We start from the raw sequence: 26,029 nt of genomic DNA, 5'->3' as shown, positions 1-26,029 counted from the left end.
CTCCCCTCCCCCTTCCTTCCTTCCTTCCTTTTCACCTCATCAAGTATGCCAAACCCCCCACGTAACCGCAAAGTTCCTATCCGGCTTAATCACCTGCTTGCAGTCCATTGTGCCCTTACTGCCGACCTTCTCGCCGTTATAAAACGGCAGCTTGAGCGTCTCCTCAATCATCCACACGATGTCCATGTTCCCGACCCGCAGATAATTCCCATACGTCACGCCCGACGCGCCGTCCACGCCCACCAGGCACGTGCCGTACTTGGCCACGATCTTGGGCTTGGGGCCCGTGATCCACTTCCACGACCCGCCCGCGCCGATGTTGATCGCGATCTGCTTGCAGTCCACGCTGAGCGGGGAGGCCGCGGAGGTTTGGTCGACGACGGGGCCGTAGTTGGTGCAGTATCTCTTGGGACCTTCCTCGCGCGGGCCGATGAAGGCGGTCGCGTACTCGACTGGTGCGCGGGGGAAGTAGTGGATGGATGGGTGGGTGGCGTTGGAGGTGGTGTTGGCAGCGGTGTTGATGGTGGATGCTGGGAGGGCGAGGACGGTGGAGGAGGAGGAGAGGAAAAGGAGGAGGAGGGAGATGATGAGATTGTGGGCTATCATGGTTGCTGCTTTTTTTCTCTCTTTCTTTTTCTCTCTTCGTGAGAGTAGTAACGAGTGTGTCTTTTAATGATTGTGTGGGATTTCGCCGTTGATCCAGTCAAAAGAGCGACAAGCTGGAAGACAGATATTCGATGGAGGACAACAGACTGACAGTCCTCAAAACCAAGGAGTGTTTCGACATCCAGCATTTATACACTTTGCCAAGTGATGTTCTATCTACAGCGTTCCTGGCTTGATTGCTCGAGACAAAGGATTGTAGTCATTGTATGAAATATGGTGATCCCGAGTCTTTGAAGATGCACAATCGCAAGAACTCAACCGTTAGTTAGTATTGTGTTTTGTATCATGCGATCCATGACATGAGCGTAACATGGCAAGAAAAAAGACAACATAAAATATTTGACAGATAAACGGTGGCCAAGGCGGAATGGAGAAAAAGACAAAAGGAAAATAAAACATACAACACCAGGGATTGGCTGGTCGTCACCGACCCAACTACTAGTCTGGCCCTATGTCTGCATGTCTATGGGAGTGGGAAGGACAGGAAACGGGTCTTTTCATCACGTGGTAGGGTCAAAAAACTGAACCTCTATATCCATATCGTTCGGACGGAGGCATAACGGTGAGTGGGGAGGCGGCGCTAAAAAGATGAATACAATTGGGCAGATTACGAGAAAAGTTGCCCAGCCCCCCTGGCATCCTTGCATGGGGCTTGGCTCGAAGCGAGGCTTGAAGCCTTGATATCAAAACAAACGTCACCCGAAGTGAACCCTCTGGTTGCCTTTTTGGCATGTCCTTCATTGCAGCATCAAAGCTGCATTTGATCCTTGAACGACGAAACGTTGATGTGGCACGCTGACATTAGGCTTGATTTACAGGACGTCGCCAATCTAAAGAGAGAGAAGAGAATGTGTTGCGCCTTTCTGAGGCAGTGAAATAAGCTTTTGATAGCCGCCATTATCCGGCTTTGGCGCATGCCGAGCATGCCGTTTGCTCCGGAGGCACCTTCTCGGTTCTTTCTGACAGCAAGGTCTAGGTCAAAATTAACCACCCGTTCTATCGCCTTTCTCCCTATCTATTGTAATCTTTATAGCTCGCTGATAGCCTCATCATAAGCTGCTATGATAGGTCTGTAGAGCTGCTCTGGATCTCCTTCGGGAGTTCCGATAATGATTCCCTTTTCGTGATAGGGAAAAAGAATATCTCTAATCTTCCAACAAAGCGGTTCCAAAACTTTAAGCTTCTCTGGAATCTCCTCCAGAACCATTCTAAAAGTAACGGACATGTCGCCTTCCTTATTCATAGCAATCTGACTGAAACTTCCGATCTCCCATCGTTGAAAAACGCTCTCCTGAGGCGCCTTCTTGTTGCCAGAAAATCCGTTATACCACGATTGGCGCGCACACATCCAAAGAAGGACATAGAAAAACGATTCGAGGTCGTGACGATATGTGTGGTCGATGTTGCGCAATACTTCAATCGCCATGAACTGGATCGTGCCAGTTATTTGTCGCGGTCCGCTTGGGCCGCTATTCTGTGCTTTAGCCATGTCAAGGTCGATCAGCATGCCCTTGAGGCCATCTGCTGTTTCAGGGTCCGTGATGATGATGTTGTTTGGAGAAATGTCGCGGTGGAGAATTTTGCCAGTGACGAAGAGAGATTGGTGCGCCTTGATCGCATCTCGCATTGATTCTAGCAGTTGCTTGATATCAGTAAACTCGCTGATGACGCGACCGGCAGGTGAGATGACGAGGCAGGAATAGATCCGATCTTCCCACAGGTCCTCGCTAGGCGCAGATAGGGCCGGCTTGGTCTTGCTTGTCGACGACGACGGCTGGATGCTCAGCTTTCGATTTAGCTTCTGGCTATCGGATCGCTGCCTCTTATTGGATCTGGATACGGTGTCGGTGGCGCTAGATGACGACTTGCGCTTATTGCCCGATATACTAGTGCTTGTTGAAGCCAATGAAGGGTCGTCCGCCCCGTTCTGAAACCGGTGAGCCGTTGGGAACTTCAGTTTCTTCCGTATTTCTGCAATGGTAGCGATTCGATGATGCGCTACTATTCCAGCTACCCCTTTAACACCCTTTTCCTTTGCTTGCGTTAGGTGGTCTACCTCCGCCGTCCGTTTACCCGATGCCCAAGCGAATTTGACAACGCTGTTGTTTTCGGTCGTATAACAGGTAGTTCCGCGACTTACAATGGCCTTCTGGCTATACATCGCCCTATCCAACCTGATCCTCGTTGCTTGACCGCCTGTGTCGTTTAGCGTAATGTAGCGTTTTTTTTTTCCTCCCTCGATAACTCGCTCAATGAAGGTATCCAGGCCCATCGCCTTAGCATCCATCGTAGCATAGCCGACAAGAGCGCGCGCAAACATGTCCGTGTTTTGGTGAATATCGAAGAACCCGGAACTATACGCCCCAGCCCGATCGAAAATCCAGAGCTCCATCTTGGAGGCGCAGAGAAGGAAGGCGTGGACGAATCGACGGGTCGGCTGGTCGGCGAATACCTTGCGCACGTAGCGGGAGAGTTGCAGGAAATCCGTCTTAAACCTGCGTTCACTGTGTGACTTCTTTTGCTCCCCAACAACCAGAATGTTTTTGTATTCATGAAGGGTACCCGCTTCTGTAGTTGACGCTTGGAAGAATATATCCATCTGGTCTTTCCCTTCTTTAAACTGGTGGGCAGATGCGGTGGTATGGAGCTTGTTCGGTGCCCCGGCTAGGAAGCGCTCTTCCAGGGAGCAAAGCCATTCCCAGACCGGCTTTTCATCAGGAGTGGCCGGGAAGCCCGTCCATTTCGTTCCGTTATGCGCTGTCTTGATCTTCTCTAACATTGCCTTCTGTTCGTTGCGCCAGTTTTCGAGGTCGAAGAACTTGTCCAAAAAACCCCCTACACCGCGGAAGGTGCAGTTTTTGATCTCGTGGAACAGTTCCTTTTCCACCACCTCGCACGTTGCACTATCAGCAAGCCGATTCGAACTGGTCTTGACAGGCGTTCCTTTGAACGTAGACGGAACTGTGGGGCGAAGACGGGGAGTGCGGGGAGTCAAGGTGTCGAGGAGACTGAAGACGGCAGCCCAAATGGCAGTGTCGTTGGAGTTGTCGACGACAAGGCGGACGAGAGGGCGAAATGGGTCGAGATTCGCTATCTTCCCTCCTTGGAGATCCTGTTGTATAGGGAAAAGTCTGGCTGCCACATTACTGTTTCCGTCGGAAGAGGGTAGTTTGAATGCTGCGGAGGATCCGACAAGCGCCAGTAAAAGGGATGCAATAGATTCCCGGTACGCATCGTCGGCTTCGTTGGCGTCGCGCAATTTGTCTCGAACGCGGTCAAGTGTATCACCGAGCGGGCGTTCGGAAATGATCTCCTTCTGTTCTTCTAAAAGAGTCATTTTGAGAAAGGACGTGCTGGGAATTGCTAATTGTGTGGAAAATGGATGGGCAATGAAGATGGTAAACAAACAATGCTGGTTATTGAAAGAAGAGTCGGAGTAAACAAAGACCCACTAATTCTGGACTCAGACATTGGCGTGATAGACCACGTGATGCTGGAAACTATTGGGTTCCCTAGTTAGCTGGCTCAGGTCCGTGAATGAGATGTTCAGATTGCTAATAAGAATGGGTGCAATTTTCACCAAAATCTGTTACGGTTCTGCACATGACATTAACACCACTGCAGTAGTCCAAAATAAGGTGATTGGGACCGCTAATATTGATGGAAGATGGCCAGAGGTGCCAGACTCACCTTTTGAAATCTGACAGGTTGCGGAGGCAGCGAAGAAAATCTCCGGACAGCAAGGCCAAGGAGTCATTGGAATCAATCAGTGGTGGTTCTCCCGAAAAAGACCCGAGTGCCTTGCGATTCAGTGCAGGTTTGTTTGTTTTGGCATGTCGCAACCATCCATAGTGGTTAGCTTACAACACGGTTGGCGCAGCCGCCAACACCTTTGTATACTAGTTAATGCATACGGGGCAAAGCTGCGGAACAGGAAGACGCCGAAGAACCAAACCACAATCAAACAAACCTGCATTGAATTAGGCACTTGCCCTTAATAATTTATTTATTTATTTATTTTTTGGGAGAAGAGGGGAGGGGGAGAACCACTACTGATTGATTCCAATGATTCTTTAGCCTTACTGGGCTCTGCAGCTGCCTAAGTCCGGGGGTTTCCTTTGCTGCTCCCGCAACCTGTCAGTTTTCAAAAGGTGGAGTCTGACACCTCTGGCCATCTTCCATCGAGATTAGCGGTCCCAATCACCTTATTTTGGACTAGTGCAGTGGTGTTAATACCATGTGCAGAACCGTAACAGATACACATTTTGGGCCACCAGATGTTCCGGGTAATAAGCTCCATGGTTTTATCCATTCCCATGGGGCCAGCAACCTTGGTGTCATGCTCGGAGATGATGACTTCCATTTTCAGCGATTCTGGAACCCAGAGGCGGTTCTTCTGGTACAGCAGATCGTCGAGCTTCTCGTAGTCTTTCTTGAGCTCCTCCTTGTTGTACTGCTCCATGTAGGCCGTGTCTGATAGCCGTGCTTTCTTGAGACGTTGTGTGCAGTTATCGTTCCATCGAGGAGTTGAAGCCCTGGCATGCAGCTCTCAGCAATCGACTTGATGATACAAGGATAGGATGTGATGAGAATAAGGCAACCAAGAATTGGGGTATGTCCTTCCTCCCTCTTTCTCCCTCTTTCTCCCTCTTCCTCCCTCGCTCCTTCTTTCTCCTCCTTCCTTTACTTGCTCTTCCTCTAACTTGCTCTTCATGCAAGCCACCACCATGTTATGAAATGCCAGAATGGAAGTGAAAAGGTGGGCTAATGCAGGCAGATGAAGGAGGTAGGTTAAGGCAGGTCCATAAAGGAGGTTGATCGTGATCAGTTTGTCGTAGTGGATCAGCAAACCGTGATCCAACAAGACAAGAGCGAGAGATTCCCTTGCCACGCTTTCATCTGCATGCACATAACTACTGGGCCGAGGAGTACAAAGAACTAATTAGGAATGGTCTTCTGACGGAGTGCAATCTTGGTGTTACCCGTGTAAAAGATCTAGCCGCAGTATCAGGACAGTCTACTTTGCTCATAATTGTTACGATCCAATCGTTGAGCCTCATGTAAGCTAGATAGATTGACCAATCAGATAGGACCCGGGGTTGAAGACCAGTATATAAGAAGGCCTCCCGGCCTTCGTTATACCTGGTTCTTCAGCAAGCAATAGCTATCACAATCTATCAGTACCTTTTGGCTACTACACTGTTACTCTATTGTTCTATCCCAGCGATAATACTCCTGTGCTTGTAACGGTTCGTCACATCTTGCTCCTTCCCCGATCAGTGACTCGGTTGTAGATCTAATATGGAAAGCACGACGACAACACCAGACGGAAAAAAGCAAACAAACTCTTTAAAACAGCAGGCCTGACCACCGCTCTTTTTGTTTACGCACTTTTCTTTCATCCATCTGACCATGTGGTGATGTAACCAACGAGTGTCCCTCCCTCCCCTTACTATCCTCAGGAACGCAACATTTAAAAGTTCTCAAAACGGATACATGTCGTGTCCACTTATACGTAACCTCCCCCACCTCCCTCACCTCCCCTACCCCTTCCATATCCCGTAAGCTGACCCCCACCCCCACCAAAGCCGCACAGACCCCTCCTGTGCCCACTGGCCCACTGCAGCCACCAACAAAAAAAAAAAGATTGGCGGAGGTCGAAGAACGGAAGGAGGGAAAAAAAAGTAGAAAAAAGGCAAAAAGAAGAAATTCACATTGCGCCAGCCGCGAATCGAACGCGGGGCCCATCGATGGCAACGATGGATTTTACCACTAAACCACTGGCGCTTTGTGTAGTGGTGTTAATGAAAGGTTTCAAGCATGACAGATACTTATGAACGAATGAAAAGACAGGTTCAATATGTATGTGATCGGTAACCTTGGACCTTGGATCGACCAAGAAAGAGTCTACCATACCATACAGTACCAAGCACATCAGTCACACAGGCTCAGACACAGACAGTCTTTGCAAGTAAATAATCAACAATATATTGTATGTGCACAATGAAAATTACACAGTTTGGCAACCGCAGTAGGATAATGGTAAGAAAATGAATGGATGTGGGTATAGGGAGGAAGCGGCATATTGCTTAGTTGCAGAGTAGTATCATCATCGTAGGTTGCAGTAGAATGGAAGGAGGACAACGTTAATAGGTAGGCACTGGGGTCTTTTTGCCAAGTACTTTGTCGGAGACGTCGTACGGTATCGATGTTCATTTCCTCTGGGCTGGTTTGGGTGGGTACTTCCAGGTCCTATCCCTATTACGCGGAGGACGTCTTGTTGGGAAACAGAAGCGGAGTTGGGTATGTACATGTACCCGGAAGGCAAAATATGAATAATGTTCGACCTTATGCTGATGTACGAAAAACCCAGCTTTGTTTTTCCCTGAGGGGCTTGTTCGTTGTCCACTGTGATCGGGCCTTTGAGACGAAGTGCTATCCAAGAAGGACCCACATTCATTTCTCCGCGCTGTCTCCTGCTTTCCATCTCCGGGGGCAGTTTTCTTGTCTTTTGACCAGCTTCGGGTTTAAGCCCTCTTCATCAATACCAAACAAATCCTAGTTTAAGAATTCAGAACCAGGGCGACCAGAAGGGGTAGGACTGCGGGGTTAAAAGACGCAGGCAGGCCCATACAGCCCGATCAAGAAACTCACAGACAAGGCACAAGCAACAATGGACTCTACTCTACAATCTTCTCTACTCTAAACACTGCTTTTCCGTAATCCTTGCGGTGTCCCCAGTGGCGCCTTGAATCCCTTCTATCAAACACCGATAAGCCATCCTCCAGATTATATGTACCTTAGTAGCCAGTGAACAGTGCCTAGCTGGTTTATGCATGACGGCAACGTATGACAGGGTATTCCTGCACAAAAGAGTGTAAACAAAAGCAAGATCTGCCGCAAAATCGGCAAAGTAGAGGTATTAAACGCCACAATCCATCAGACGGCCCAGAAACCGTGAGCGTAACACAGCCCTCAAGACATCACAGAGGGGTGCTGATGAGGTGTGATGACAGGACTAACAACCAGTAAGTGTTCTGCAGGAAGTTGCGCCCTCCAGCCATAAGACCACCGCCTCCCAATGAAGTGGACCAAATCACCTCTTCTTCCGCTTAATAAATGGATCAACAGGGGCCTTCTTCTTCACCACCGGCGGCGGTCTCTGCTGCTGCTGCTGACCATAACCACCACCACCGCCACCACCACCAGGTCTGCTAGGACCAGTTGGAGGACCACCCGGTCTCGAAGGACCAGTAGGCGGTTGTTGTTGTTGTTGTTGTTGTTGTTGTTGTTGTTGTTGTTGTTGTTGTTGTTGTTGTTGTTGATGCTGTTGACGGCCGGGGTACGGAGGCGGAGGTCCCTGTTGAGGACCACGGGGTGGGTACTGTGGCTGCTGATGCTGATAGTTGTTGTACTGTTGAGCAGCTGGTGCTCTGGTGGGAGGTGCCAGGCCGAGGACTTCCATTGCCGAAGGGTCACTCGGCGCGGGAGGCGGTGGTCTTGGCGGGAGGTCACCGTGGTTGTTGGCGTTAGGGTTGTAACCTCTCGGTCCCTTGGGGGCTCGACTAACGATGGGGTCGACGTGTTGCTGTAAGAAGTGAAAATTGTTAGTAAATCTGGACTGACCATACGTGCTCTGCTTGACCGTGTGTTGGACGTTACGTACCTTCTTGCCAGGCTGATCACCCCCTCCTCCCTCATGTGGCCTCTTCTTCGCCCTCGGCGTGAAAGTCGTCTCCTGAATGAGTGGCAAGCCTTCCCTGTGCGGCTGCGGCGGCGGCGCAGGCGAACTTCCGAACTCGTTCTTGATATGAGCCGGGGTATTTGCTCCTGAAGGAGGTCTAGATGGGGGTCGAGACGAGCCCATCGCACTGCTCCCACTGACAGAAGGAGGAGCCGGAGGAGAAGATCCCCTGAACGATGACCTATCGTTCATTTTCACATCGCCATCCTCGTCCTTGACCTCGGCCTTCACCTCGACCAACTCCCGCTTGATACCGCTCGGCGTACCGTCTCTGCTGTCATCAGAGCTAGTAATCGCCAAAGCCCGGAAAGCCGCTTCAGACAGCCGAGGCCCCGTCTGGCTCAACATGCCCATGATGTTACCCGTGGTATACCGATCACGCTTCTTCGAATCTTCAATGAGCTTCGCCCAAAACTCGCCCTGCATGAGGGCACGGGAGTCGCCGAGGATCCAGAGCGAAGACCGCGCACGTGTAAGACCGACGTTCATACGGCGGATATCCGTCATGAAACCGATACCGCCCGTAGGGCTAGCACGAACGCAAGAGAAGATGATGATCTCGCACTCTCGGCCCTGGAAGGCATCTGTGGTGTTGAACTCGATTTCATCCGTGATGGCGTCACCAAAGCGCTGCGCAAACTGCGACCGCAATCGGTGCAGCTGGGCCTTGTAAGGAGTGATGATACCAATCTTGCCCTTGAGGTCGACATCGCCGTAATCGGCCTTGAACCGGCGATAAAGTTGCATGGCGACCTTGAGTTCCTCCTCGTTGACGAGTGACTGGTTCTTTGGCCCACGCTCCTGCAAACCGCGAACATCGAAGAAGCGATACGGCCCAAGCAGAGCACTGCGGTGCCAGGGCTGGAGACGCGACTTGGCCATGCCATCGCCGTCTTGTAGGAGACCTTCGTAGAAGGCTTCTCTGGGGAAGGAGCTGATCTCAGGATGCATACGATACTGGGTATCGAGGAGATGCACGTCCTTCTCGTGGCTCTTCTGCATGCGGACGAACAGACTCTGGTCGTAGCCATACCGCGCAGCAGACTGGGAGAGAACGGTAGGTGGCAACTGCTTGGGATCACCGACAAGAATGCACTTTGAGCATCCGTACTTCAAGGGAATGAGCGCGCTAAGCTCCACGCACTGCGCCGCCTCATCGATGATGACCGTCTCAAACTCCACGTTCAAGTTCTTGAACATCTCGTGACCGCTACCGCTGAGAGTGGCGCACAGCACCTGAGCCTTATCGAGAATCTCCTGCTGAACCTGGCGGCGTTTAATCTCAGTCTCTCTAGCGAATGTGTTTCCGCTAGCTTTATCCGCATCGATGCGCGCGCCGATGTGCGCTTGGCGCCGCTTGAGCTCGTCGAACTCTCGCTGATACTTGTTGATAAGCTGCCGGTCATCCATTGTGCGCGCCGCTTCCAGTTGCGGTCTGAGTTCGGCAATCTTCTGCTTGATCTCGCCAGCTTCCTGGTGCATCTTTTCTCGGTCAGTTGGGCCTTCGTCCTTGTTCAACTGAGCATCCATTTTTGCCTTGACCAGCTCATCGAGCGTGACATCCCTGACACCTGCGTTGATGGCATCACTGCGACCGAGACGGACTACCTCGATTTTGTGAGTCGTTCCATTCTGTGTCTTGACACCATTCTTCAGACGCAACACCAATTCGTCCACAGCTGCGTTACTGGGCGCGCAAACAAGCAGCTTCTTGGATGGAGCATTCTTTGCCGCGCCGAGTCCTGGACGGCCAATGGCCACACCAGCGGTAGGATTTTTGAGCACTCCGGTCAGCAGACAGCCGACCATGGCCACAATGGTCTTTGTTTTACCAGTACCCGGAGGACCCTGGATAAGGGTAAACCCATCGTTCTCTTTGGCGTTGAGGATGGCCTTCGCCTGACCTGGGTTGAGTTCCCAGTTCTTCATGGTGTTCCTGATATTCTCATCGCCAAACGACAGCATGGGGGACGGTTCGGCTCTCAATACTTCGTCCATGAGATCGTAGTACTGTAAACTTTCCAGGGCGGCATACTCGCGTTCAATGGTCGTCATGTTAGTGATCTTAACGACTTGAAACTCCGAGCCAGGCAGTAGCACAGGTAAGATCTGGTTGCCCTTGGCGTTCAGGCGGTAGACGACCTCCACGTTGTCTTTCTTGTAGGTTGTCTTCCAAATACGCGAAAGACAATGCAGCTCTTCTGGCTCTTGAAGTGGGTTTTGGCCCTTGGAGATGATGACAATATCTCCTTCAGACAGTTGACGGTCCTTGCTGACCGCAGCTGGAACTGACGCCGTGACTTCCATGAACTTGTCAACTGTCATACGGCTGAGAACCTTGATGCCGAAAGGCTTGGAAGTGGTTTCATCCTTTGACGTGACAAATGAGCGCCAGGCTTCGTTGATGAGTAGCGGGAAGAAGGTTTGCTTGTAGCTGACTGGGTCGTGGTAGGTATCCGAGACGTGATCGCAACGGTACCCGTTTGGCGGATCGTTGCCCTCGTGGAAGATGTCCCACTCCAAGATAGCCTGGTGCAAAACATCCATAGGAGGAATAAGACGAGCGCGCATATCCTTGGCGGACCGCTCGATCTTGACCTTCTTGACCGGCCCGCGTATCTTCTCGGCCAACAACCGATGGGCGCGACGCTCGGCCTCAGTCATACTCTTCTTGCCAGCAGCATGCAGGTTGACCAGCTCGTCATCGTCAGACTCATCCTCGTCTTCTGAAGATGATCCAACCATGATCTCGTCCTTGAGCACTGGGGCGTGATCTTTTCCACGAACTCCAGCAACCCCAGCTAGACCCGAGCCTTCTCCTTGCACCAGCTTCGGTGGCGCACGCAGAGCCTTTGCCCTCGCAATGGCCTCAGCATCTCGCTTGGCCTTTGCTTCTCTCTCCAGCCGTCTGGCCTCCTTGATCTTGTCGGCAGCCTTTGAATCGACTTTGGGAGGAGCTTTGAGTGGAGCTTCGGCTTTCATCGTCTCCAACAGAGCATTCTTCCGCCTCTCAGTGGCCTTCTCAAAGGCAGGCGTAAGCGAAACCATGTGGTCTTTGAGTGAGGCCTTTGAGAAATCGAGCTTGGCTTGTTTCATGACCGGCTTGACCTCTTGCTTGACATTGACAGGCTTTCCACCGACGAATTGCTCTTCGATGGCGGCATCATCCCCGAGCGCCTTTAGCAGCTCGATCCGTTGCTCATTGGTAAGATTCGTCTTTGTGGGGTAATCAAATCTTCCATCAGTGTACTTCCTCTTCTTTAGCATGTTGTTGAGATAAGCGACAGTTTTTGGGGGAAGCGACATGCCGTTGTCTTGCAGACGCTTGATCAGCTTCTTTGTGATCTCGATGATACCGGCAATAAGGTATTTATCGCGGAGTTGCAACATGTCCACTAAGGGATATGAGTGCATCCTCGGCGGCTCCAGAACCAATTTCATGCCTTCTGAGCCGTCGTCCCCGTTTGTTGCTGAGATGCTTTGTGGACTGCTAAGTGCCGAGGCCATGAGACCATCTTGGGTGAGGAGGTGCTCTGCAAGCTCCATCACATCACGACAAAAGTCCTCCATGACCTTTTTGTCCACCTTCTCGTGCCAGAGTCTCATGGATCCGAACGAGTGGCCGACGGCTCTCCATTCGCACTCCCACCATCCCTTAACGACCGCATGTTCCGCAGGGGTCAGGGTCTTGCGTCTGAGCTGGCCTACGGACGGATCACTTAAGCCATCGAGCACGAATTCACAGCATTTCAACAAGTGTTGCATGTGACTCCACGGATTATTGGAGTCTCTGGCGCTGGTGATATGGTTTACGGCACCAGCAAAAGCCTCCAGGAATTGAGTGAAGTACTCCTCAAGCATCTTACTCACGGCCTCAGATGGCGTAATCTCACCTGTAATGGCTTTGACCAACTCGAAGCCGGCTTCGCGAATGGCATCCTCACCGTGTATCAGAGTCGCCACAATGGGCTGGATAGTGTTACTTTGCGGATCCGAGCAGAAACTGTCGAGATCAGCCGGGTTAAATATTGACAGACGGCCGAGCATTTTGCCAATTGCCTCCGTTTGCTGTTGAAAGCGGCTGTTGAACTTGGCATGCTCGGTCTTGAGCTGGCCTTTCCGCTTAGGGATGAACCGTTCGATACTCCTGAGAGGCATCGTTGCTCTCAACATGGCCTTAGCAAGGTCTGTTTGGCCGGTGAAGATGAGATCCAGGAACGACTCCCATAATGCGCCAGAGTCCCTGTTTACAGCATCTTGAACAGGCTTCCCCTTAACGAAAGCGTCCCATTCCATGAATGTCGCCTTCGCGTCCAAGGCCAGGGCAGACTGAACGATAGCTATAGCAGCCTGTGAGAGGCCAACGTTGAACTTGTCCCCGGCTTTGAGTTGCGTGGCACCGATGATGACTTCCTTGTACTGAATAACTCTGTTGAGTAACTGGTTGACCATAATAAGGGACGTCCCTGTATCAAAGGATGGAAGATTGAGGTAACCGTCCAAGCATTCTCTCAAGGTCACCAGACCAGCAAGGACACAAGTGGCCTTTGCTTCCTGGGTCGCGTTGTGGTCGACACGGAGAGTCTCGAAAAGATGACGAAGAAGAGTTTCGCAGACGTCTGACCGCCGCGCTGATGGGAGGGAACGGATGAAGGCCCTGACCCATTCCGCCAGCGCTGGAATTTGTTGGCCGTTGTTATCCCGGTCCTCAACCATCAAGTCAGGGTCGAGGGACTGGCTCAGCAGGGGCTTGAAAGCCGGGCTCTTGAAGATTTCCTCCACAATCGTGCTGGGTGTGACTTGGTCATAAGCATCCCAGAAGGCCTTTGGCGAACGCTCCATGAGCGTACGAAGCCCTTTCAGTATCATGCTCAGGGCAAGGACGTTGTTGGTGCCCAAGTTTTCGAGAGCAAGAAAGTAAACGTTCGGTTGTACTTCCATGCCACGGAGGTTCTCCAAAATGCTCTTTTCACTCATGGATCGCAAAATGAGAAGGAAGCCACTCCAAAAGCGACACAGCCTCGCCGGGGGCGGGATGCCCCTATGGCCCAAGATATGGGACTTGAGACCACTTCTGACAGCCCATTCCCATTCCTCATCGGTGAGGCCTTCCGCTGGCATCCGTTGCCATTGCGCCTCTGCAAACGCCCTGTGGACCGGATACTCTTCGAAAAGGAAATATGTCATGGTCGGAATAGCGCCTCCCACCATCTTAAGCGGCTTCTTAGGCTGGACATTTTCGAACACGTAATTGAATAAGTCCAGATTCGTTTTGTTATTGAGGTAGGCCATGCAGCAGAGCGATTCGAACAAGGCGAGACACGGCGCAAGTTCGATCTTCACGAGCTTCGTTGTCGGCATGGGACCATCCCTCTCGAGAAGGAATTTAGCTCTCTTGAGGCCGCACGTTATGCGTTCCTCGTCGAAAGATTCGAGGTTTCTCTGCAGGTTGCGCAGTAAGTCGGCGTTGTCGTGGGAAATATACCTGTACGATCAGATTAGCTTGGTCAGTAGCCATACGGCCGACAAAGGTGGGTATGGCAGATACGCACTGTTCAATGGCTCGGAGGAACTGCTGGCGTGTCTTATGCCATGTCCTGGCACATCCGTCGCATCTTGTAAGGAAGGAGTTGACACGTTCTTTCCACTCATTGATCCATTTTCCCGCCTCTGGCATTACTAACAGGAGCGAAAGGCCGTAGGTGATTCTACATCGTTCGAGCCCGGCAGCAATTCCCTTTTGCTTTTCCGCCACCGTTGTTCCGTTCGCATCGGGGAGGTTTGGGACGGCGTAATTCGTATCGTCAGCTTCACTAAGCAAAGGACAGATCGGATGTGCTTCTGGGGGGAACTCCTCGAAGGCTTGGTGCATCTCCATCATAGCCATCTGGACGTCCGTGGTGCCTAGCTCCGGGTATTCCATCTTGTCTGCCATCTTGACGGTCGATACGAAGTGTGGCAGCTTCTGGTAATGTTCGAGGCAGGCGGCGCTGGGAGGGTGAAGTATGTCGGCGCTTCGACAGTCGCAAGAAGCATCCGACTTCAGCGCAAAAGCAAGCGGGACGGTTCAGGGAAGCTTTCGCATCGGCGAGAAGCTTTTGTCGAGGTGGAAGACAGAAATGCTAGAGCAACAACTTCTGCGGTGAATGAATGACAAGAATAGTCGACGCAAGGTGCTCCAGGCAGCTGAGGACGAGCGAGCAGTGATGCTTTGTTGGAGTGCAAATGCCGCGATGGCGATGGATGCGGGTACCTTTGCTCCCACAGACCTCGAGTTGGTGGAAATGTGACAGTAGGATAGAAGGGAAGTCCGCGCTCGTGCGGTTTTATGGTCAAAAAAAATGTGAGAATGTCAAGCCAGTGAAGTAGTCTAGCCCCGTTCTTCTTTCACCAAGCAATCGGTCATTGAAGAGAAGGAAGGCTCTTCTGATGTAGGTCGGCGTTGAGGTTGCGACTGTCAGAGCTCTGACATGCCAGGGCCAATGTCCAGTGCCTGAGAAGGAAGGAGGGACGCTGTAACGAAACCTCGTTGCGCGTCAATCGGAACGAAACCGCGTCAGACCCAAAGTGAGTGGGACCGCTAAAAGTTGCAGGGAGGCTGCGGCAAGGCAAAAAGCAGAGGGTGTGCCACAACTGCCGGGCAGCTGTTGCCAGCAGGTGAGAGGCCCTGTGGACGGATGTTCAACTCCCATCTTCAAACAACAAAATCCGAAGCATGGGCATGATCGATAAAGGGTAGTTTGCACATGTCCAGAGGAAGAATCCAGCGAAGAGATTTGGGCCCGTGGTTCGGATTAAATATAGGAAATGGTAGAGGGTGGGTAACACCGTGACCTGCCACACGTCCCGGGTTGGCAAGTCTCGTCCTCAGTCGAGTACTTACTAAGACATTTTGTTTGCGACTAAAACACCTGGTTATCATTCAGATAGGTTTTCTCGTTAATCCCAAGTCCACTGTGAAGTACTGGTGGTATGGAATAGGATTAAACTGTGGAGAAGTATCTACGACTCGAAGACCTGGGAAATATTTCATCCTTTTCAGCAGTAAGAGGTTCCAAAGCCATGGCGGGCATGAGAACTACACACCGGTTTGACACACGTTTACCAGTTGTTCATGACCCCGACTTCTATGTATACATACGCTTCGTTTTCATTAGGACCAGTTAATCACCTCCACCAACTCTTTCAGATCTTCCGTTCCCGTCTCCAATAGCCACCTCACTTCCCCCGATCCAGCAGATGTTCCAACGGACACCGAGGTGACTCCTTCCACTCCCTCGTTCCCGGCTTCGTCTGCTTTCTACATCTGAAGCACTGTTGTCCATGGCGTATAAATAGCTGATGTAAGCGATACTTGAGGTGATCCGGTACCTTAACATCGCAGTGTCTGAAGCAGTCCTCCGGATTTGCCTTCTCCGGCACCCAGCCAAGCCAGCGGCAGAACCGGTGGACATGCGTGTCAACCCCGAAGCATGGCTTGCGCAGACAAAACAGGGTAACGCAGGCGGCAGACTTGATGCCAATACCGGGGTACCGCACAAGCTTGGTCATGGCCTCGTCTTTGGTGAGGGTGTGCATGTGGTCGAGGTTCAGAGTTTCTGGGAAGGCGACTTCTTGTTCGCCGCCGCCGTTATTGACGCTCTTCTCTCTTGCCATCTGCGCCATCTCCAGTGCGACCATGTCGAGGATCAGCTTGATGTTCTTGGCTTTCTGGTTTCCGTTGCCCGAAACCTTGATGGCCTGGGCCAGCTTTTCCTGTGGTTCGGTGGCGACCTTTTCCCAGTTGATGCTTCCGGCGCCTGAGCCGTGTTCTCGTATACCGTATTCCTGAGCCACGTTCCGGATCGCTTGGTCCGCCATGGCCATTAGGGTGTTGCCGCTAATCAAAGTCCGAAGGAGGGCGTCCAGGACGCAAGGTACCTCGCCACAACCGGCCTTCTCCAAAGAAGCTTTGGGCGTCTTCTTGGGTTGCTCGACCTTTCCATGCAGGACTGACAGAATACGGTGAACCTTTTCGCATGCTTTGGCGGTGGGGACATGGCGGTTGGGATAGGGTGAGAACCCTGGCGTGAGCCCCATGGGATTGTCTAGCCCCCTTTTCACAGGCATTCTGTAATCTGGACTGTCACGGTCAACGGTGGGTGTTTTTGCGGCAGTGATCTTCATGTTGTTTGTCTTCTTGGTTGTCTTGACAATGAGCTGTCCATTTCCGCTTTGGGGGTTTTCGTCGGTCTTAACATCTGGCTTCTTAGAAGACGTCCTGGTGACCCGTCGAGCCCGTGTAGTGCGGCCCTCGTCTCTATCGTTATCGGAGGCAATTACCTCAAAGGCATTCTCCGAAGCGGCATCCGTTATGGTCTCAACGACCTCCGTTGTATCTGTATTCTCCGTCTGAGGCATGTCGGTTCTAAATCCAACATAAATAGTGGACTCGCACTTGACCACACTCCGGGTACGGTGTACTGACGTATTAACAGGCGTGGTCACTTGTAAGGGTCCTGTACCAATCGGTGCCTTCTGGATCTTCACATCCTCAATCCGAGACTTCGTAATCTCGAACAGAGTTTGACTCTGGCGTTTGGTCACACTTCGCGTACGGTACATCGGCGCATCGGAAGAACCGGTCAACGAATCCGGCGACTCTGGAGTTGTTTTAGGAGTTGGCAAAGCACCAATGCCATGGAGTAAGGCATCTCGACCACCTAAGGCGTCAATCGTTAGCAGGCTGAAATCGAGAGCAAAGAAGTAGCCGAACCTTTGAGGGGCTGCGTCGATGCGGCATGCCCGCGTTTCCTTTTCACTCTCGTCCCAGATTCAACCTCAATTGAAGCTACAATTGTCTTCAGCACAGGATTTGGAGTAATCGCCGGATTCTGGAGCGGGCTCGTAACCGCGATGCATTCATCGGTGTCTACCTTGAGCCTCTTAACAGCTGAACGGGTTTGAATTGCCATTGCAGCGATGGGGGGCGAGGTTGCTTTGTGAGCAGCGGTCCAGTTGTCAACTAGAGAATGAAGAATGACCGCGTGTCCCTGGAACAAGAGGGCTGTCTTGAAAAGAGAAACGAACAATGAGCGTGGGAGGGCAAAGAGCTAAATGCTTGGGGGATGCACCTTAAGTAGCGGACAGCTCTCCCCAAGTGGCAAAAAGAATGGTTCCTCGATGAATGTGCATGAACAAATGTCTTATGAGCGGGCATAGGGAAGGCGCTGTGACATCAAGAGTTCATCTCTAATTTCGTGTTTATTCATGACTGAATGATTGCTAACTAATGACTCGACAGTGCTTCTTCCTGCAACCGTCTAGGACTGCTTCTCTAATGTGTTCTACGCTTAACAAACTAATACCATGCGATGTTAGCAGAAATCCAGCAATGCAAGTTCTGATAGATCGAGGTATGAGGATTCAAAGATTCAGATAACATTTTTCTCCGCAGCAGAATGCTAGGCAGTCAAGGTTTTGATAATTGTCAAAACATCATGGAAAGGAGGGGGGTGATGGTGAAAAAGAATATTGGTAGCTTACCCTATGCATGCCCAGATTGTAGAAAGTCTGGCCTCAGCTGCGTGTTTTCTGCCAGCGCGATAAACGTCGCTGTTCGTATCTCCAGAGTGCAGAATGCATGTTGAATGTGCAGAGAGGAAAAAGAAGAATTGCGACCGCCGACGGGAGTTTGCGAAAATTGACCGTGGGGGTGGGGCACGACAAATTGGTGGGGCCGGGAACGGGATGTTCCGAGACGAACTTACGACAGGTTAGAATCTGCTATAACCCTAACCCGTACTAACATGTCCGTGAAACACCATGACATCGGGTTCTTGCCAGTCTCAACTCCAAGCCCGTGAAGGTCGATCCCAGAGCATGCGGCTCTATCCATTTTCGACGATGATTCGGAACCATGCTCAAAACCGTGCAGAAGGAACTCCCAGTTACGAAGCCATGGGTTGACAGCATGACGGAAAGGAAAAGGACAAAGCGAAAGCACCGATGATTCACCTCTAGTCCACCCAATAGATGGAACGACGGAGTCCCATGCTTCACTACTTGTACAGATGTCCTTTAAGTCGCGATATCACGACTTTCGACTCAGATATAATTAAGATGGCTCATGGAAATTCCGATCCGAGATGCGGCCGCGAAGGCATCATGCTCTCTGGTATCACACCCCGATTGTTGCCTCCATTGTCGCTATCAGAGAATGAAACAAGAATGAATTCATCCCATTAACTTTAGTATTGTGCAGGAGGCAAACATCTTCGATATTCAGATAACCTTGGTTTTCATCTGCAACACTGAGTTTCTCATTCGTCAGCATCTCCGTATCGCATCACTCCTTCAGCACGAAAGCCTTCCATCCGATGTGGTCTGTTTGCAAGCTGCCTAGTCGTGAAACTCACCGGCTCAGATTACGATTGCCCTGGCAACGGAAAAGGGCATCCCCCTATTGATCATCCCACGTCTGAGAGGTCTTGTGCCTGCCTTATGGACCCTCGTTTTCATCCTGGATCTTTTGCGTAATGGATCACCCATCCGAGCCTCTATAAAATCTCGCCTGCCTTCAGACTGTTTCTGGATTACCTTCTCCCAAAACATACTCCCCGAGCCAGTCAAACTCCTTCATCAAAGTGTTTACCTGTACCTGCGACTCATTCCTTCTTGTATTTTCCTCCACATCATTGCAGATATTAGGGAGACCAGCTGTCCTCATACTCCTCTCCCGCAATCACTGTTGTGTCAGGTTCCATTCTCCCCCGCCGACATTTTCACACTCAGTTCTTGCTCATTTGTCGTTCTGTTGAACCGCTATCACACAGTGAAACGACGAGAACATTTGTCTTGCTGTCACCAAGGCATCATAATACGCTATTGAGACAGCCCGCGTGTTCCGGCGTCGTTTCGACACTGGAGTGGTTTGGACTCTCAACTTTGGTGAGTCTGCCCGAAATACATCGTTCTTCGTTTTCGCCTCTCATCCTCACAACGCATTCACTTCAAGCATCACTTCCCGGCCGCTCCCTTGTCAGGATATTATCTAACTTTCTCTCCTGCTTTGTAGTCTTCAAACGTATTATCTCTCACTTTGTTCTCATCCCTCACCTCACAGTTCCAAGCTAGACGACAGCAACGAAATCACGAAGATGCCCGAGATTTGGGAACATGAACCCGACTTGCGGCTCGGAGGAGAGTTAAACCCCTTCGTGGTTGACGACCAAGATGACGTCGTCCAGATACATGACGAGGAAGAGGTGGAGGAGGAGGTCGCCGAGGTTATCGACATTACAGATGATCTCGAGCCTTTTGAGCGCGGCCAAGGTCCCGAATCGAGGCCTGGCGAGAAATCTCTACCCTCTTTCCTGCTACGCGACCAGGGATTCCACGTTCGACCGGGAATCACCGTTGAACTCAGAGAACCGGCACCTATCGGCAAATATACCGTCAATTTCCTTCGCATTACATCCATCGCACGACAACATTACACGGATAACGTGACTATCAGAGGTCACGGATTCACAAGGGCAAAGAATATGAATGGGATGCTGGCAAAACAGCTTAATGAATGCTGTCTCATAGCGTTGGTTGACACCCACGACCCTCGGCCTTGGAAAGAACAGGCAATCATCGATATTAAGCCCGAGAATGTACTGGCAGGAAGGAACTTTCGTATAACGAACGCGCCGTTTCCCCAGTATGCGGATCACTCGGCCGGGATTGCTAGCAAGCGACAGCAAGTCAAGGACATGGGCCTTCTCGTATCCCGCTACAGCTACATCGAGTACCATCAAACCGACGAACGCAAGTCCCGAGAATGGACCTTCCTTAGAGCTGGAGAAGACGAAGCGGATGAAAACTTCCGAGTATCCGCCGAGATACTGGTGAATGGCTGGCGGGATGGAAAGATCCGAGGAGGCTCTCATGTACCTGTTGAACAACCTCAAGGGCTAGGACACGAACGGAGACATGGGCCGATATATACCCACGATCTTGACGACCCAACTTATCCAGCTTCCCCCAAGACACCACTTGGGCCGGCGCATATCTCACACGAGCAAAAGTACACTGCTGGGGATACTTTTGCTGGTGCGGGCGGGGCCTTCTGCGGTATCTCAGATGCCGGTCTCCATCTGGAGTTTTGCGTTGACAACTGGGAACATGCAGTGGCGTCTTTGAAGGCCAATTTCCAAGGAGATGGCACCACGATCTACGACATGGACATGCATGATTTGATCATCAACAAAGACATTCGTCGCCGTGTCGACATACTCCACCTATCGCCGCCCTGTCAAGTATGGTCGCCTGCGCATACAAGGCCTGGCCAGAATGATGAAAAGAACCTCGCCATTCTTTTCTCCTGCACCCATCTTATTGAGAAGATTCGTCCCCGGCTGTTTACGGTCGAGCAAACATTTGGTATCTTACACCAAAGGTTTGAGAATTTCTTTCAAAGCTTCGTCCGTGGTTTTACGGACCACGGCTATTTAGTTAGATGGAAGGCCGTCAATTTCTCGCAATACGGCCTCCCTCAACCTCGCCGGAGGTTAATTATGATCGGTGCTGGCCCGGGAGAGAGGCTACCACCGTTCCCTCCGTCAACCCACAGCCCTGGCATTGGAAGAAGCCAAAGGAACGGAGGACTTAAGCCTTTAACTACCGCACGACAGGCACTCTCGGTGCTCGATGGAAGGAGACGGCACCCCCTCCATCAACCGTATCTTCAACCATTCCAAAACCCCAGAGCCCCTTGGGATGGGGACAAACCCCTACCCTTTACAGTCACTTGCAGAGCTGCCGAGAATTACCACTGGTCTGGCCTGCGCCAGTTTACTCCCAGGGAGTATGCCCTTCTCCAGGGCTTCCCACTACACCACAATTTTGCAGGCAACTACGTGAAGAAGCAGATCGGGAATGCCTTCCCTCCCGTATTCGTCAAGATGCTCTATAAGCACCTTGTCAATTGGCTCGATAGCCAAGACAACGTGGTCCGAGTTCACTATGCACGTGTCGAAGACGGCGCCGTCCCCTTCCGAGCGCCAACGGCCCAGAGGCACATCAACATTGAGCCAAAGGAAGATCAGGAGATCACATTCTTGAGCATTCACAAACGGCAGAGGGCGTTGTATGATTCCGTTGAGTTGATTGATGATGACGACGGCAGGTCCGACTCCGCAACCCTACGTAAGCCCTCTGTGGATTCAGCTCAGGCTCGGGCTCGGGGTTCATCATCATCATCATCATCATCATCATCATCATCATCACCATCATCCCTTTCAACGCCCTTCCCGGCATCAGCAGACTCAAACTCGGCTCGCAACCCGCCTTCTTCCCAACGCCCAGCCTTTTCGCACCACCACCACCATACACCTGGTGGTGACCGGTTTTTCATGTCTTCCCCTAGGCCCCCACACCCATTACCTTCTTCACCCCTGAGCCCAAGTCCTACTCATACATTACCCGCTTCTTCTTCTTCTTCTTCGTCTTCTTCTTCTTCAAAAAGCAACAGCATGCAAGGAGAAAAAAGTGTCTGGCGAAAGCTGTTTTTTATAGTCCCACCACCCAGACCAGAACCATTTAGTTCTCCAAGCTCCACCAGCTCAACAAGTTCCAGTGGCACTACAAGTTCAAGCTCATCATCATCATCCGGCGCTTCGAAGTCTCCCAGGAATACTACTGCTGCGGCTGCGGCCGTAAAGAAGGAGAATCAAAACATACCTCTACATGTAAAGGGCACCAAGGAAGAGCCAATGGAGCTCTCGGATTGAGTCTGAGTCTGAGTCTGAGTCCCATCCACATCACACCTTTTGTTGTCGCCAGAGCAATCAATTGTTCGATATTGAAAGGATCTTGGAACTACGTCATCTTCGAAGAACCAGGCAAAGTTGTTGACATTTGTCGGTTTTTTGGTGGTGGAAAGGGACGATTGATTAGTGCTGAATACATTTTGCTTGTAAATAAAAATTCTGGTCGTTCTTGATCACCAGCTACCGGGAGGAATTTGTCAACCGGTTGGCTCATGCTAGCTAGGTTATCCTGCGAAACCGCTTGGTATCACTGACCTTTGGGGTTGATTTTCATGGAGCGAGAACAAGACTGGTGGGAAGTGGGACCATTCCGGTGTTGATTTTAGCTCCATTTGTACCAGACTGTATATGTTTACGACTGCGAAGGACAACTCGCCTTGTGTCAGTCACCATAGGAGCAATGTATGCAAGGTTGAGGGAACGGTACGTTTACAAAGAGATCTTCGGGTACCAGTCAGAGAGTATGAACCAGTCACCATGCGAAAAGGACGAGGAATTACCGAGTTAGAACATGACGAAATGTTTAACAATTCCTTGTATTTGGTTCTTGATCAAAGAGTATTCCATCTGGGCTGTATAGCCCCTACTGTATTCTATCGATCGACATCCATATAACAGATCCCCTGACTCGTGGTTGCTTATGAAAAGAACAAAGCCCCTTCATCGCCAAGTTTCTCGTCTGTTGGCCTTCGTTGCCTGTTTCCAATTCCTCCGCAAATCGAGCTTTAAACGCTTGTAATTCCAACTCCGCTCCCATAACTGCCAAACGCCCAATCCTTTGCAAAATGCTGACAACTCCATGAGGGTATGTTTCATATGAACCGTATCTGAGGCCTGCAAAAAAGAGAAAGCAGAAGCCGTAGCAAACTACGCGCTACCGTAATGTCCAAGATTCTGAACGCAGAACACCCCACAATCAAAATGTCGATGTGCGGGCACATGACTACTCCTCCTCGCTAACGTCACTCTCTGCTTCCTTCGCAAGCTCCGCCTCCATGGCAGCAATATCGTCGTCATCGATAACATCAGCAGCATTAGCCTGATTGTTGGTCGGGGCCGACTCTTCAACGTTCTCGAACTCCGCCTCCATGTCGGAGCCATCGTCGAAACTGAAGCGCTCAGGAGGAGGCAATGGGTTCTCCTGGTAGCTAGTGGACCTTACCATTGCCGTCGGTTTGTTGATCGGGCTTGGTAAGGCCAAAGCATCCACCATGTCCTCGTCTTCATCCTCCTCATCGTCGTCCTCGTATCCACCGCCTTCTCCATCGGCGTCTTCGTTGAATCGGCAATCGACCTCGGCGTCCATATTGACGTCCTCCTCCTCGTCAGGGTTATAGGCTGCCGCGAACTCGGAGAAGCGACGAGTCAGAGCGATAGGCGGGGAAGCAAACTTATGGCCCGCCGGCTTGAACCGCTCTGGTGGGGGACCATCGGGGTATTCTATCGTCAAGCCACCATCATCGTCATCCTCATCTTCGTCCTCGGAATCAGCAGGTGATGGCTTGCGGCGCTTGGTTGTGTGTCCTTCTGCCTCTGCACGCGGCGGCGAGGCAGGCTTGGAGGTTCCGGGGTTTTGCTTGTTCTGGGCTGCCTTTCCTCTTCCCCTACCAGCAGGCGCGTTCTTGGTGGGCGCTTCCTTGTTCTTGGATGCAGCTGTTGATGCCTTTCCCTTGGGGGCCGGCTTGTCGAGGACAGTACCCTTGACATCCAAGGGAGGGTATTGCTTCGCGGCATTGGTGTCGGTCGGCGTTTTGGTGATGTTCATGTTGAACATTGAATTCACCTGGTGGAGAACGAAAGCCTTGCGGTCTGGATCGAAAACGAGTACATACTGACTGTCTGCTGCAGTGCGGACGCCGTTGTATTGATACTTGTCTCCGTTATCATCGAAGCCGAGGTTGTACGAGCCATCCTTAGCGGACCGCTTAAGCCTTGCTTGGCTCGGGGCAATGTCGGACGAGAGCGCCGGTTTGTGGTTGTCTGTATAGCTAGGGTCAGTGATGGGTTTATAACAGCTGGCAAGAAAGGAAGTGAAAACTTACAGCGAATGCCGCTGACTGTTTCTTTGGACGCTTTGCCTAGCAAGGCATCACTGATGATAATGGGGTAATCCCCATGTTTCAGTGGCTCCATGTCGGCGTCTGATGTGGCCAAGAGTGCCGACAATGGATTGCCGCGGGTGAGTTTCACCTCTCCGATGGGCGCTATGATCGTCGGGGTGAGCGAAGGGCTGATCAAAGATCTCGCAGCGAGATCTCTAACGTCTTCGGCTTCTCTGGCTATTCTCGCAGCCTCTGCTCTTTTGGCCTTTTCAGCCTGGAGTTTGACTTGTGCTTGTCTTTTTGCTGTAACGTCGCGTTTCGCCTGACTGATGATCTTTTTCACCTGGGAGCCTTTTTGGCGACGGGCGGGAGCGGGTTTCGTGGGCTTTTCGATGCTTTGAAGCACGGTATCGCTGAAAAGAGAGTCGTGGTCTGAGTCGTCGGGGCTGTGTTCGGTTTTGACTTGTTCGTTGACAGGCTTGGGCGGCTGCTTGGGTTGGGCCTTGGTGGACGGAGCAGCGGCACGAGAGGACGATGGTGCTGTGGAATTTTTGGCAGTACTGGCAATGCGCTTCTTGGGCGGGAAAGGGTTTGCGGCCTTCTTGGTCTGTTGCTTGCGGGCAGCTGGTTGAGAAGTGGACGGGGTAGTAGTACCGGTAGGGGAGGGGCGGTCGGAGGGACTGATCGCGGGTTGGTCAGTTAGACTGGGAAGCGTGAAAGGCTAGCAGACACAATGAAGGGAGGAACAAGCGACGAGGCAAACGAAAAGAGTCGGCAAAGAAGCGAGGCGTAAATGGCACGATGCAAGGTGGAAGGCCGAGAACAATGGAGGAGGGACGGGAATGGTGAATGGTGAATGGATGGAGTTGGATGATGTGAAAGCAGGGAGGTGACGGAAGGCTGCGGGAGTTGAATGGATTCCCAGGTTGTGAGAGAGACGGGGCCTGCCCAAGCGGCGATCATCGGACAGTGGAGTGGCCCCCTGCCCTGTCTCACAGCTTCCATCACAGCCTATCACAGCGGCTGGAGGCCTGGAAAGTGCATAGGGTTCAGCGGGCTCAGCAAGTGACAATTGAACGAACTTACCCCGGGTTTGGGTCCGGCTTGGCGAGAGGATCCGCACAGGCACTGGTGGTGCGTGGGGTGCGCGTGGGGCCGGAGCCCGCCCTGGGGGCCTGTGTGGGGGATCCGCCGTTGTTCCTGGAAGAAGCAACGGCTTGCTTGTTGGGGCTTTTTAGGCTAGACCCTGCCCCTGCAGCAGCACCACGACTTTGGAGAGAACTTGTCGATGTTGCCTTTGCCATTTCGTAGGTAGTACGGGAAGCTGAACCGGGCATGGGCACACGCGGAAGACGGGATCTGTTTTCCATTGGAGCTTGAGGAGGAGGAGCCTCTACGACCTTGTCCACCAGAGGACGAAACCTCGGGGCCTTGTCGATTTCGTCGAGTAGGTCGGTGATCGGCATCTTGTCTCGGATAGAAAATGGTGACTAGCTAGTAATAGTAGAGTTAGTTTGGGTGGAATCTAGTCAAGGTGATGGATGCTTGGTGGTGCCGGAAAGTTGAAGAGAAATTCGGGCTTTTTTCCGACTATGTGTTGCTTGGGTTTCGGAAGAAGGATGGAAAAGAACAGAGCCACTTCGATTCAGGATTTAATGGAAGACTGTCTGGTGGGAATCAGTCTTCTAATCACCCCTCCGAGTGAATGTGATATGCGGCCCGTCAATGACTGAACCTTGGACTTTTGGTGTTGTCCGAATTTGTTAGTGTTTCCAGCGTTT

General features: G+C 51.6%; 6 protein-coding genes and 1 non-coding gene across 7 annotated transcripts; 1 reads left to right on the top strand and 6 right to left on the bottom strand.

The window, feature by feature from the left end:
- Positions 1 to 39: 39 nt before the first annotated feature.
- On the bottom strand, positions 40 to 606 carry SMAC4_05465 (uncharacterized protein; the record flags this gene model as incomplete). The annotated part of the gene is made up of 1 exon (XM_003347117.1): positions 40 to 606. One exon carries the CDS (start codon positions 604 to 606, stop codon positions 40 to 42), a length of 567 nt encoding a protein of 188 aa, XP_003347165.1.
- A 971-nt stretch (positions 607 to 1,577) lies between these two features.
- SMAC4_12922 (uncharacterized protein) lies at positions 1,578 to 2,894 on the bottom strand. The gene has a single exon (XM_066091160.1). The coding sequence runs from the start codon at positions 2,825 to 2,827 to the stop codon at positions 1,694 to 1,696; it is 1,134 nt and encodes a 377-aa protein (XP_065945521.1). The 5' UTR covers positions 2,828 to 2,894; the 3' UTR covers positions 1,578 to 1,693.
- Positions 2,895 to 6,382: 3,488 nt separating this feature from the next.
- On the bottom strand, positions 6,383 to 6,453 carry SMAC4_13025. The gene has a single exon. It is a non-coding gene; the product is annotated as a tRNA-Gly (tRNA).
- Positions 6,454 to 7,021: 568 nt separating this feature from the next.
- On the bottom strand, positions 7,022 to 14,345 carry SMAC4_05480 (uncharacterized protein; the record flags this gene model as incomplete). The annotated part of the gene is made up of 3 exons (XM_003347132.2): positions 7,022 to 8,254; positions 8,333 to 13,895; positions 13,963 to 14,345. 3 exons carry the CDS (start codon positions 14,343 to 14,345, stop codon positions 7,763 to 7,765), a joined length of 6,438 nt encoding a protein of 2,145 aa, XP_003347180.2. The 3' UTR covers positions 7,022 to 7,762.
- A 1,283-nt stretch (positions 14,346 to 15,628) lies between these two features.
- On the bottom strand, positions 15,629 to 17,458 carry SMAC4_05479 (uncharacterized protein; the record flags this gene model as incomplete). The annotated part of the gene is made up of 2 exons (XM_003347131.2): positions 17,166 to 17,458; positions 15,629 to 17,112 (listed from the first exon to the last, which is right to left on the bottom strand). The coding sequence occupies exons 1-2, from the start codon at positions 17,362 to 17,364 to the stop codon at positions 15,629 to 15,631; spliced, it is 1,683 nt and encodes a 560-aa protein (XP_003347179.1). The 5' UTR covers positions 17,365 to 17,458.
- Positions 17,459 to 19,548: 2,090 nt separating this feature from the next.
- Positions 19,549 to 22,167, top strand: SMAC4_05478 (uncharacterized protein; the record flags this gene model as incomplete). Its single annotated transcript, XM_003347130.1, has 1 exon — positions 19,549 to 22,167. The coding sequence occupies one exon, from the start codon at positions 19,549 to 19,551 to the stop codon at positions 22,165 to 22,167; it is 2,619 nt and encodes an 872-aa protein (XP_003347178.1).
- Positions 22,168 to 22,758: 591 nt separating this feature from the next.
- Positions 22,759 to 25,714, bottom strand: SMAC4_05477 (uncharacterized protein; the record flags this gene model as incomplete). The annotated part of the gene is made up of 3 exons (XM_003347129.2): positions 22,759 to 24,186; positions 24,249 to 24,928; positions 25,335 to 25,714. The coding sequence occupies 3 exons, from the start codon at positions 25,712 to 25,714 to the stop codon at positions 23,150 to 23,152; spliced, it is 2,097 nt and encodes a 698-aa protein (XP_003347177.1). The 3' UTR covers positions 22,759 to 23,149.
- Between the last annotated feature and the right edge of the window lie 315 nt (positions 25,715 to 26,029).

This window comes from Sordaria macrospora, chromosome 1, assembly GCF_033870435.1.
Source record: "Sordaria macrospora chromosome 1, complete sequence".
NCBI lineage: Eukaryota > Fungi > Ascomycota > Sordariomycetes > Sordariales > Sordariaceae > Sordaria > Sordaria macrospora.
The sequence above is the reverse complement of the archived record's forward strand: the minus strand, read 5'-3'. Positions and strand labels throughout refer to the sequence as shown.